This window comes from Periplaneta americana, chromosome 3 (assembly GCF_040183065.1).
Source record: "Periplaneta americana isolate PAMFEO1 chromosome 3, P.americana_PAMFEO1_priV1, whole genome shotgun sequence".
NCBI lineage: Eukaryota > Metazoa > Arthropoda > Insecta > Blattodea > Blattidae > Periplaneta > Periplaneta americana.
Window position 1 is genome coordinate 142,297,415 of NC_091119.1, and position 12,949 is coordinate 142,310,363.

The 12,949-nt window shown below is 35.1% G+C and overlaps 1 protein-coding gene across 2 annotated transcripts in view; it reads left to right on the top strand.

Annotated features, from left to right (window-relative positions):
• Window positions 1-12,589, top strand: part of LOC138696577 (uncharacterized) — a 164,654-nt gene extending 152,065 nt beyond the window's left edge. For both annotated transcript variants that reach the window (XM_069821709.1, XM_069821710.1), the window contains exons 3-7: window positions 4,510-4,620; window positions 5,477-5,592; window positions 6,937-7,113; window positions 9,459-9,634; window positions 11,353-12,589. In XM_069821709.1, the coding sequence (XP_069677810.1) occupies window positions 4,510-4,620; window positions 5,477-5,592; window positions 6,937-7,113; window positions 9,459-9,634; window positions 11,353-11,392 (620 nt within the window). In that variant the 3' untranslated portion in view covers window positions 11,393-12,589. The remainder of the gene's footprint in view (window positions 1-4,509; window positions 4,621-5,476; window positions 5,593-6,936; window positions 7,114-9,458; window positions 9,635-11,352) is intronic.
• The last annotated feature ends 360 nt before the right edge of the window (window positions 12,590-12,949 follow it).

The following is a 12,949-nucleotide window of genomic DNA, read 5'->3' on the forward strand; positions in this document are numbered from 1 at the left end:
GGCAGTGATATATAATATTATAATAATATTACAATAATACATTAATTACAGCAACGAAAAAAAAATAAACGTAAATTTAACTGTAAATAAAAACTATTCTATAATAACCCCTACAATAAGCAAAAATATACCTAACTTACAAGTACTTCTACTGTATTTCACCCAATATTATCAATTTAAGTAATTACATATCACCTAAATTAATTACATATCAACTTAATTACATATCATCTTAATTAATTACATATTATCTTAATTAATTACATATCAACTTAATTACATGACAACTTGATTAATTACACTGCACCTACAATTACATTTTCAGTCCAATTTCCTCAACCTTTTCTTAAATGTATTGATTTTGAGAGGACCACCCTGAAAGATTGCCGCAGGTAATCTGTTCCAGTCTACTACTGTGAGGTTAACAAAGGAAAATTTTGCCACTTCCGTTCCTTGTGTTCTACATTTAAACTTCCTAATATGATCAGCCCTGCCTAAGTATGATGGTGTTACTAATCTAGCATTGATGTCGGTCCATGCTTTGTGTCCCATTTGTGCCTTAAACAATGCGGTGTGTCTGGTTTTTCGTCGCCTTGATTTGAGAAGTTCCCACCCTAAGTCTTTTACTATCTCTTCACCATGTTCCTTTCCCATTTTGACATATTTTGCTGCCTTGTGTTTGACATTTTTTATTGAATCGATTTGGTTTTGTCTGTACGGATCCCACCCTACTGCTCTATGTTCCATTTGGGCGAACAAGGGTTTTGTACGCTAATTCTTTTGACCTAAGGTTAGATTTCTTCAGAATACAAAACGCACGGACCAAGGATGTCTATTCTGATACAGCTACTTTATTCGAATCGGAATCGTAGTCATAAGTATTAAATATGTTTACTGAGTGCCCAGCTTTACTACAGACATTGAAATTGACGAGAGTTAACTCTTAACGACCTCACCTGGAGGTGTCACGCTGCATTCTTCCCATGGAGTCTATAACCCTTTCGTTTCTACTGTGATCTGACCACTGTCTTCTCAAATTGTTGAAGGAAATAGCCCATCCGGCAGGCATCCGAGGCGGTGATCTCCACTCAGAAAGATCCTCACGTTCGTGGCAAGGCGAGCTCGCGGTGGGGGGTTGAAACTGGGAGTAGCTGAAGTCATTGGAGCTCCGGGAACGACGCGTAGTATGAGAAATTGGTATGTCCATGCGGTGAGTGGAGTATTGAGTCTGGGCCTCCGTTCTCAGGCACGACTCGTTTGCCTCATAGCGACTCCTGGGTGCCGACGGATTCCGCACTGACAGTGTCACCTGAACAGCAATGTCATCCTGATTGTACTCTCAGAGCCTGTACTTCTCTCTTTATGTAGTAAACAAATTGATCATAATCGTCCTTAAAATATATATTGTATAAAACCATTAAGACACTAATGGCTGGTTCACAATAAACCGGGAACGGAAACGACATCGAGAACGAGAACGGTAATAATGTTAATATAAATGTAGTTAAATATGAGCATTCACAATAGTTAATTGTGAATGCTCACATTTAAATACATTTGTTTTAACAATATTTCCGTTCTCGTTGTCGTTTCCGTTCCCGGTTTATTGTGAATCAGCCTTAAGTTATCGCTCGCCAGGTTTATGTCCCTAATTATTACTCAGAAAGGATTAAAGACGAAGGTACGAATTTTCTTTAATAATAGGTCCTACCGATACGTATATGCAACGTGATCAATATGATAATTCCATTGTAAACAATCACTATCTTTTAATTTTTGAAATGCTGAGAATAATAAAAACCAGAGCTTATTCCACTATTAAACTTTGAACTTTGCAACATTTTACTTTTCATTTCTGAAAAGTGAAAAGTCTTTCTCTTCCTCTATAAATTACAGACTGCTTTCCACTTTTCATTTCATTCAGTCTTTGCATATCAATGCCCTAGACCTAGATATTGCAGCTCCACGTTGTCCATTTTGTTGAGCTCTATTTCCTAGCAAATGAAGACATATGAGTAAAATTGATCTTTAGATGAGAGAGATAATAGACGCCGACTTGGGGGGGGGGACAAGACACTTCTGCCCCCTCAACTTATAGAGACAGGAGCGTCACCCCCTCAATAAAATTTATAGAGGGCCTCGCCCCCCAAAAATTCGAAATAATATTTTTCATGTTAAAAAATTGTTAATTTGTTTGAATGATGAACTAGGACATAAGCCATAAACATTTATTTCAAATCTACAGAGATGGGCAGCTGCCACAATGAACATGTTAGTGACGCAACACAATGCCCCTTCCCTTTCGTTTCTCGTGCATTTGAGATGGGTGAAACACATGATGCTACAGTAACTCCACTTTTTCGCCTATGATCTATATATATATATTTTTTTTGTTCAGTTCAAAATTTTCAATTACACTACTTCGCCGATTTAGTAGAATGTGTTTGAGTCTAAAGAAAGCAGCAAAACAGTACAACGTGATCTGTTTTGTGACGAGAATTCAAGCGCTAACCCTCAAGCTAGATGCATTTCCAAACCCACACCGGCTGATTGCACTAAGGTTCGCTGCGTACAGTTTCAAGCAGGCAATACCCCTCGTCCCTATGCCAGCCCCTCCGTGCGTCGCCAGCCCGCGATTGGGGAATGCTATGGAATGGTGACGGAATGATATAGACGTCTAATATGTGGAGAAACGTGATAAATCCCAACCGCGACCTTGTCCGTCACAAGTGTCACTCTGGATTTTTCAATGAACTTGCTCCGCGTGCTATATCTAAGTAGATAAACATTGGCTTTCTTTTGAATCGACGGAGCAGTGTATTGCGATCAAACAATAACTGATCGGTATTACCAAGCGAAAATAATAATACGGAATTAACAGTTCAAATTAATAGCGTATTCGGATATATTTTTGCCTAATATCAGTTAACAAATTATTATTAATATTCAATATTTTTTTCATAAATAACTAAATTTGTTTCGAAATTTAAAAATAGGCCTAACCGTTATCAATATTGTTTCAGTGAATAATGGCAGCACTGCGGCGATCGCTTCTCATTGGATACTTTAGCAGACGACTGTTCCGTGCAAGATCGTACGGTGTAAGAAAAGAAAGAATGACGACCCCGTTCACTTTTCAGTAGAACTGTATATAACTCTGCGCTTTTGAAAATTACTGTAATGGTGGAACAAAAGTAATAATAATACTCGTATATTTGAGAAGTTTCCACTACTTTTTCTTTTAACTTTCCAATTTGCAAATCAGTTTTGAAAAATGATCGTGGAACAAACTGCAATGAAAAATTGCAAAGTGAAAAGTTGAATGACAGAATAGGCCCCTGAACTACAAAACATAAATTTTATCCCTCTCCTTTAACCGTTTTACTTCCCCTATTTTACAGATTTGCAAACCTATGCGGTATCACTTTAGCTTAAGCGACACATAGATCATCAACAGAACAAAATTTACAGAAAATTCCTATGAAATCAAAAAATATGTTGCTTTAGCAAAAACTTTGTTCGCTGTATTAGACCTGAACGTCGTTGGTGCCGTCCACGGGGTCTGGGTTGGTGCCACACTGCACTGTGATCATGCCCGAGCCGGAAGGGCCCACCGTAGGCAGTTGGATGATGGCAGATGTGTTGCCAGATGGGGCTTGGGAGGCGTAAGACACATTCCGTCGCCTGCTGTCCATAACTACAGCATGTACTATGCTCTCTCCATTACTTCTAATGCCCCTTCATCCTTATCAAGGTTAATTTTGCGCACTGAAGTTTGAATGAATGCACAGATTTACAGACACGCAGAATTTTTTTATGCAAACATGTTACAAGTTACCACGGTTTCCAACAATACCTATCAATAATGGTGACAAAAATGGATTTCTACGAGTAATCTACGATTTTAATAAAAACAACAAAAATAAAACTGAACAGACATTCTCAAACTACATAATTGTTGACGAAATGTTTATGCGATTTTATTCATATTGAAGCAAGCTGTTATTAAAAGTGACCTAATTAAAAAATTATGACATGAAAATAGAGAGGTCTTGTTTTAAGAAAATTTACTTCATGCAATAGATCTACTGTCCTAAAGGAAGACCAACAAGACGCTGAAATGATCAAAATTCAAAGGAAGAGACCAGGTCAATAGATCAAACGTATTATTATATTTATTATTACTATTATTATTATTATTATTATTATTATTATTATTATCATCATCATCATCGTTATCATTATATTTCGTAAATGTTTCGCTTTTCAGTGGCGTCACTACTCATCCAGTTCTTCACGGCTATAATATGATTTATTCAATATGCCTATAAAATGTACTCAAATATCTGTTCCTTAACGAGATATATACAGTATGGGGACTGCCAATAATTATGTGACAATCCCGTTATGTTTTCTGATCTATTAGTTTATATTTATTATTATTATTATTATTATTATTATTATCATCATTATTATTACTATACTATTATTATATTTGCCTCTTTACAGTGATGTATCCAGTGGTGCACTTTACAGAAAACAATGAAACAGTTCAACGGCTGCAGGCAGGGCAGCTTCTGGACGAGCAAGCACTTGGAAGTGACTTCGTTCTTCACCAAGGTGTGCAAATTTCACATATTATGTCCCATTCCACGAGCTAACAAAAATGAAATATTATTTAAAATACTTGTTCATTCACAATTGATTCATATTAGTGTCGTATAAACACCAAACTTCTAATCCAGAGTAATCCTAGACCCTACAGTCCGGTTTGAGTCATGGGCCGTATTCATAGACATCCTTAGTGCGGGCTTCCGGTGGATGATCAGCGAACTAACGTTTTTCGTATTCATAAACCAGTGTTAGCGATATGATATGAATCCCGTACAAGTAACCAATCAATAGCCGGGGCTAGTTTAGCATGCTTGTAGCGCGGGCTAGTGAAATCTCTATAGCACCCATAGTGTCAGCCAAAAGAGGTCAATTTTGAGAAGAAAAAAAAAGCTGTGTATGATCCTACAATAGATTATTACAAACGAAAATACAATCTAGACAATTTGACAGTAACGGGGTTGATGGTTGGAGCACAGGGTACCATTGCAAAATTTTTTGCTAATTTCTGGACATCAATGAGATTACATAAAGCACTCCTCCTTCAATTGACCATTATCGCTATTAAGGGGTCTGTTTCAATTTTGAGAAATCATTTTTATGGACATAACAATTAATGTGTTTCATTTAAAACTGAAGTTTATGATATGTATAATTTTAAAACTGTAAATCTCTTATTTTAGATTGTAAAAAAATGATACATTTGCTAAATTTCATTGCTTTACAACACTTTGTCCATGTGGGAAGGGAAGTTTGTAGCAATAAACTACTTTATATTTACCACTAGAATGAATAAATTAAATTTGGATTTGAAGATAATTTAGTCTTATTTGCTGATAAAATAAATAAAAATATTTTTTTTCAGGGTTGTACAGGGAAGTGAGAAGCATTATCCCAGAGACAGAATTGCCTCCACCTCCACAGAACCACGTTGCCTACATGCTTTTAGGATTCAAGAATCTTGACAGGAATTTCAGCCAGGTGAGTCTACCTATACTCAGTACTTAACGCTTAATACATTTGAAAGACATGTTGGTTCAGAAAAGTGTGAATACAATTAATAATTATATATATAATTATTAATTGCTTAATACGTTGTCGACCATTGGCGTTTTGTGAGTGCAATTGTGGAGTCGTTGTCTTAAGGCTGCACAAAAAACATGACCTATCTACGACACTTACTTGACTGTAAGGTTAATTCTGCGATCGTTTTAGGCTGTAAAATAATTTGTCATTCAACTCAAAATCGATCTGATGAATTTCTTCTCCAGACTTCATGTTGTCAAAACTGTCAATCTTTTTCTTCCACGGTACGTACTCCTCAAAACTGCCTTAATTCCCTTCAGACAAACATATTTCAGTAGTGGTAGTCATTGGTGTTATAACTACACACTGTTACACTTGGAAAGTAATCCTGGTGCTGACAATGAACTTAACATTTTTGTTGCTGTATCTGAAAACTAGACGTCTTCTGCATACAATGCTTCAGTCCTGAGGAAAGTTTATCAAAGAAATAACAACTTTCATGTAGAATCAAGAAGTATATTTGGGAAAGAACTACTATAACTTCTGAAATATTCTCGAGTAAGTAGATTTTCAGCACCAAGATGTTCATTATACAATTTGAAAATAGTCAAAGGAAAAAATGGGAAAATCATATCAGAATGATGGGATAAAACACGCATCCCCAAACAAATAGATGTACTGCAGTATGCTCCTCGTGGAAGAAGATCTGTTGCTCGCTTGGCTAAGAGGTGGACTGATTTGAGACTGTAACAGACAACTTGGTCTAATACACGTTTTGGATTATGATGATGATGATGATGATGAAGAATAAAAGAATCTACAAAAATTCTATGGTGCACGGTAAAAAAGCGTAAGTCATAAATTGCAAGTTTTCAATAGAGCAAAAGCGAAATTTGAAATGAGGACCAATATCATTATGATGGGCTAGAAGTCTGACACCCTACATCATTATGAAAAGGAATAGACATATGCCCTCTATACCACCTAAAGAAATACATTTTTTGTATTCACATAGCAGTCATAACACAAACCACCAATTTCTGACTTACGTCCTTTTTACTGCGCACTGTAGAATTGTCCGTTAAATCCCGAAGTCCGTTGAATCGAGGTCCGTTAAATCGAGTGTTTACTGTATTTGTAAATGAGTCAAAGGATTCAATACATGAATTAAGATATTTTTCTCCGATATGATGCCGACAATGATATGCTCCATAAAAAATTATGATTTGATCTTTATCAAATGTTATTTTCATACTTTTGTATAACCATTTTCTAAAAAAAAAACAATATTGTGTGTAGGTGATGCTGGATACGTGGAAGGACTGGACAGGAGCTCGTCACATTTACATGTATCTGCCTGACGAGTTGGGTCTGACAAGGATAAGTTTCTACCATCGAGAAGCCCCTCACAGTCTTTCACTATTCATGTACCTCGTGCTTGTTGAGTGTCAGGGTATTACTTCAAAGGAACAACAGGTATGTATGCCTACACAAACTGATATTATACAGCACTGAACATTATTAATGTTCTTTACGTTAAGTTTCTTCTCTTTAAGAGAATATGATGTTAATTTGCGAAATTAAAAAATATTCACATTCATTAGGGCTATACAGTAACAAAACTGTTTTCTGTACTGAATTTTCTTACAGAAACTACAGGTTCACGAACACCAGCATTTTTTACAAAAAATTTTATCTTCATAAATTGGTAACATACAGAATAAAAATGAAGACTCCGTCTTAACTAGATGGCTGAAAAATTTGTAAATCGAACCCTGAGTTCTTTTGTAAAAGAAACAATCGCCGTAAATTGAATGAACCAAATAGATGTCACAGTCACTGTAATTATGAAGTTCTAACCCATTAAGTACAGCAATATTATCATTTTCATTACTAGTATTGTCAACTGTTTCGCATTCCTACTTATTTTACTGTGATTTCTTCCACATTTCTGAGTCATGTAAAATAAATAATTACTAGTTATTAGTATTATGATTTTTTTTTGTATTTAATGTTGTTGTTGTTTTCTAATGCCAGGCATTTGACAAAGTCATTTGACCTCTTGCACTCCAATATTTTTCAAATATATTATCATGGTCAGCTTCTGAAGCACAGATTTTGAGGTGTTCCGAATCCATTTCTTGGTTTGAGTTGCACAATGGGCAGTTAGGGGACTGATATATTCCAATTCTATGCAAGTGTGTGGCCTGTTGCCAATCTAAATGCAGCTACAGACGATTTTCGTGGTAAATCGGGAATTAACTGTGAATTATGATGCAGAGAGTTCCATTTTTTCCCTTGAGATAGTGTTATCAAATTTTGTTTGTTGAAGTCTAAGTATGTAGATTTAATAAATCTTAATATTTTATATTTAAAATGTTGTCAATTCTATTTATAATCGTAACAGCCATGACTTACTAAATAAGACTATAAAAACTGTCAAATAAATTAAAAGACAATAGTGATAGTTGATCAAGTAGATAATTTTCTTTTTGTTCAGTGGTAAGGCCTTTAACTTTGCTATTATTCGCCTCAACTATATTGAGTGTAGTTGTCACTAGTACCAAGAAGAATAGATCACTTAGTTCGTCAGATACTATCCAGGGTGCAACACAGGTGGTAGATCCACATTACACTCATAATGAATGATAATGAAGAATTGTTTAGATGTCTCAGGGAAACTGGAGTATCCAGAGAAAATTTCTGTGTTGCCTGTGCCATGGATCAGGGTGGATCAAACCGGGCCCCCTGGCGTTAGCACTGAGTCTCTGTGGTGGTTATAGAGTAGAGAATTAAATAGGCCTATACAAAATGAATTTATATCCTATGTGTATGAATTAATCAGCCTATGTTATATTTGTATTCTATAATTTCGGAATATATATTTTTCACAAATTGTCCTACTTGATTCGCGTATGATATTATTCTTCTGTATGTATGTAATTACATCGTAGCTGTAATTTTACTTTGAGTTCCTATTTTGTCTTATTTATATATTCCTCTTATATTAATAATATAATATCTGAACTGCAACCGAACATGAGCGCTGTTCATTCGATCCTCAAACTTTATCAATATTATTGTATCCTCTTTTTTATATTGATGTATTATTTTATTTCTATTGTTGTGGGCTAATTATATTCTGTAGTTTGATGTGTTATTCTGTATTATATGTTCTGTTTTTTTCTCGTTGCCAAACTTTCAGAACGGCCCCGAGGTTCACTCAGCCTTCTATAAAATTGAGTACCGGGTCTTTCCCGGTGGTAAAAGGCGATCAGAGCGTAGTGCCGACCACACCACCTCATTCTAGTGCAGAGGTCATGGAAAGCATGGGGCTCTACCTCCATGCCCCCCCCCCCCCAAGTGCCTTCATGGCATGTTACAGGGATACCTTTACCTTCCCTTTACCTTTATTATATGTTCTGTATTATAAAGAAAAAAAGTAAAACTTTTACATACCGTAATAAATACATTTTGAAAGTGATAATGCACGCCCAATTAGAATGTGCAGGAACCCCCACTGCCTAAATCTATTTCTTATACTGGTATTCTTCATTTATTTACCAAACGATAATGGTTCCACGTATAATATTAACAGACTGCCACTTTGGACACAGCATACTGAACAGTAACGAAAGTAATAAATATAAATAACAAAAGATCAAGTTTTAAGTGAATCACACAAGGGTGACAAGGAATGATTAAATAAGTAATTAATAGTTACTTGAAGAATCACTGTTGGCTGACGTGCTCTGCAATGTTTTGTCTTCTAACATAACATTATTAAACTCTTTAAATGTTAATATATTGCATTATTACAGGTACAGTTGATGGACTTTGCCCAGAGGATGAGGGTAGAGAGAATGGCAGGCTCCGTCTCAGTATACAGCGCAGAATCTCTCTCCAGGAGTCCAGTGACAACCAGCCCTGTCTCTAGCAACTCAATGGGACATATCCTTAGCAATCTTCATGATACTCATATTTCCAACAATTACAAGTAATTATCACTTTTACTTCATCAAATTTTGAAAGAATACGGACATTAAAGACCATAATGATGAAAAACATTACTGTACTGTATACATTTGTTCCACGTAACTGTCTGCTATCACGGATTTGGCGATGTGACTTTTATATTTCAGTTAATTTAAATCTAATTGGTCGAATAATTACTGTGCTCACCATAAGATCCTAAGTTGGAGGGTCATATTCCACCGAGAGTAATGTCAATGTCATACTTACCATTGCTCAATCGAGATTCCCATATTGTATTTTTCCAAGTTCCTTTCAGCAATACCCTCCACACCCAATTTTTAAATTTTATAATTTACACCATATTAATAGGCACGTATTTACACAAAAAAGGATGAAATATAAATGCCCTATCATCGATTTTTTTTGGTAGGTTATTTTACGGCACAGTATCAACATCTTAAGTCATGAGATGAAGGTGATAATGCCGGTGAAATGAGTTCGGTATCCAGCACCGAAAGTTACCCAGCATTTGCTCAAATTGGGTTGAGGGAAAACCCCGGAAAAAAACCTCAACCAGGTAACTTGCCCTGCCCGGGACACCTGGTTTCGAGGCCAGACGTGCTAACCATTACTCCACAGGTGTGAACTCTGTCGTCGATTTTAGCAACAGAAAAAAAGAGAAAGCAGAGCTCTAGGTTCAATACAAAACTTCAGCAGTTATTTCCCTGCACACTGGCAACTTAAGATGGACAACCCATTGCTTTCTACTAAAAGAAGCTACAGACAGTGGGGGAAAAAAAGAAGAAAAAAAAAACTCTCTGGTCAGTCTGTGAAGAAGCAGACTGGCCTGACCAGTGGCAGAGCGTGAATGTAGAAAAAGTGTTAGCATCACATTATCTCTGGCTGTTATCAGTATCACAATTTGGTGAATCTTTGTGACATAGTTAATCTCTTGGATATCTTTCTGGTGTGAAATTTCGCATACAACTTTTTTTTCTTTAATTAAATTATTTAGAGGTGGAGTGGGTCTTCCTTTTTCAATTACCGGTATATCTTTCTTCGAATTGTAATTTTGACTGCCAAGTCATTGTTTTATTAACTGTTCTACAGTATGATACACTCACACACTCATTTTTATTTATTTCACTCTACTAATAATGTCACTTTTTATCTCACGTAAGAGTTCCCAGAATGGCTAACACGGTCATTTCTCCCTCATAACTTTCAAGCAGGGTTAAGTGTAGGCAGGGTTTGAATTAGCGGGAGGATGAGGGAGATTTCCCTCCCTGTTGGAAAATTACCTCCCCCCCTCATAAATTCATATTAACATCCCTGCTAGTTGTTTTTGACTGAACGAAGTAATTCAGTGATGAAACATTGGATCAGCATTTTGGAGGTACCGGTACTGAGTTCAAATCCCAGGGCTGGCTAATCTGATCAGGATTTTTAGTAATTTCCTCGATCATAAAATAACTAGGAATCTAACGCCATTACCTTAATTTCTGTATGTAGACCTACGTTACAGCAATCATCAAATTCTCTGTCACTTTTTAGTTTTTAAGTGGATGATTTCAACTTGTCATACTCCTATTCGCCTTACTATTTACCTGCAAAGCAATTTATATGGAAAGCTATGCATCTATTAACTATTTTTAATAACACACAAGTGGTGTTAAAAAATTAATATGAATAAATTAATATAAAATACGGTAATAATACGCTTGTGTTCTATATTTACAGGCATACTTCGACTCGATGGTTCCATGCTAGTCCAGAGTGAAATCAAGAAGATGAGCTGAGAGGTTCAACGGTTTCAGCAGGAAGCACTTGAAACGAATCGTCTAGCTCTTCTGTGTCTATAAAATAGCAACTGCTTTCTGTCAGTTAAGATGTTAATATAGAAAAATATCGAAGCTAGACATCACAAAAATACAAATGTGACAACACGCTTTACAAAAATGTAGTAGGAACACTCCAAAAGAAATATTATGTACTTTCGATACTATTAAGTTGGTACAGTTAAATACTTCTCAGCAGTATTAACCTTGCAGAAAATGAATTATTTTATGTATATAATTATTGTGTTTCAACTTTAACTATTCTCTCACTCTAAACCAGTTTTGTTAACAGGTTAGTCACTGTTCCAGGTTTAATTTCTTTAGTAAAATTCGGTTCTTATTGCATCATTTCACTTAAATAATGGATGTTGTTTCTGTATTTCATATTTTTACTTTTCTATATTACCACTGTTAATTCTTAGCGTAGTATTCAAAATCGCAATAACACATTATTTTGTTTATAACACATCGATGAACTCTGAAGTAGCATTTCTTACACATAAATGGAAGATTCATTTTCTTTTGAATGGAAAATGGGTAAAACTGAACTTCCTAACGAATCTCATTAGAAAGTACAAAATCTGGAAAGCAACAATGTTGCCTTATTTCAAGTAGGTACGAGTACAAAGAGAAATGGATTGTGAGTAGTACTGCACTGTCTCATTTATTATCATACAGAACTAACTAGGTACACTAAACGAAAAATGTGATCTTTAAATGGAGTTAAAGTCTATACAACATGATTCATTAAAACTTCGATTTATTATGTTGATAAATTAATGCATATCAGCTTGAAGAGTTTTTATTTATACTTACAAAATAATAAGTGAAACTCTAATCACGAAAAATCTCAAATTGCAAGTATGATACAGCAATTTCACATATGTTACTTGAAAAATGAAAATTCTCACTAAACTAAACAGATGAACAATTTATCAGCAATATTTAGAAGAAAAAAAACTTTCACTGTATTACTATTACGAATTTTAATAATTACAAACCATCATCCACCACTAATATAATTACTTGTCATTTTATCATAATTAAAATCTATTTAATTTTTACAAATGTCTGTCATCATTCCTAAGAGGGAAAAAATGTTAACACGCAAAATTCAGAAGTGAAATGAAAATGAAAAATGTACTAGTAATCAACAATATTTGTCGAGTTACGAATACAAATAGAAAACTTGCAGATGTAGTAAAAATAAGCTACAATATATATGAAATTTATTGTTCTGTATTATCTCTAATTCCTGCTTTTGTTGAGAAATGTGGAATACAAAAGGATAAGGTGATAAACGAGAAGAAAATGTATTGATATTAAAATACCAGTACCAGTAGCAGAACAGAATCGAAATGCACTGTATCTAAAAGAACAACAGGATATCATTGTCCTTAAATGGAAGTATCCTTGACTGGACTGTACATAGAGAATACTGAGATTATGGGAGTATTGGTATAATTTAGTTTTAACAGTTAGGCCTATATTTTTATCTT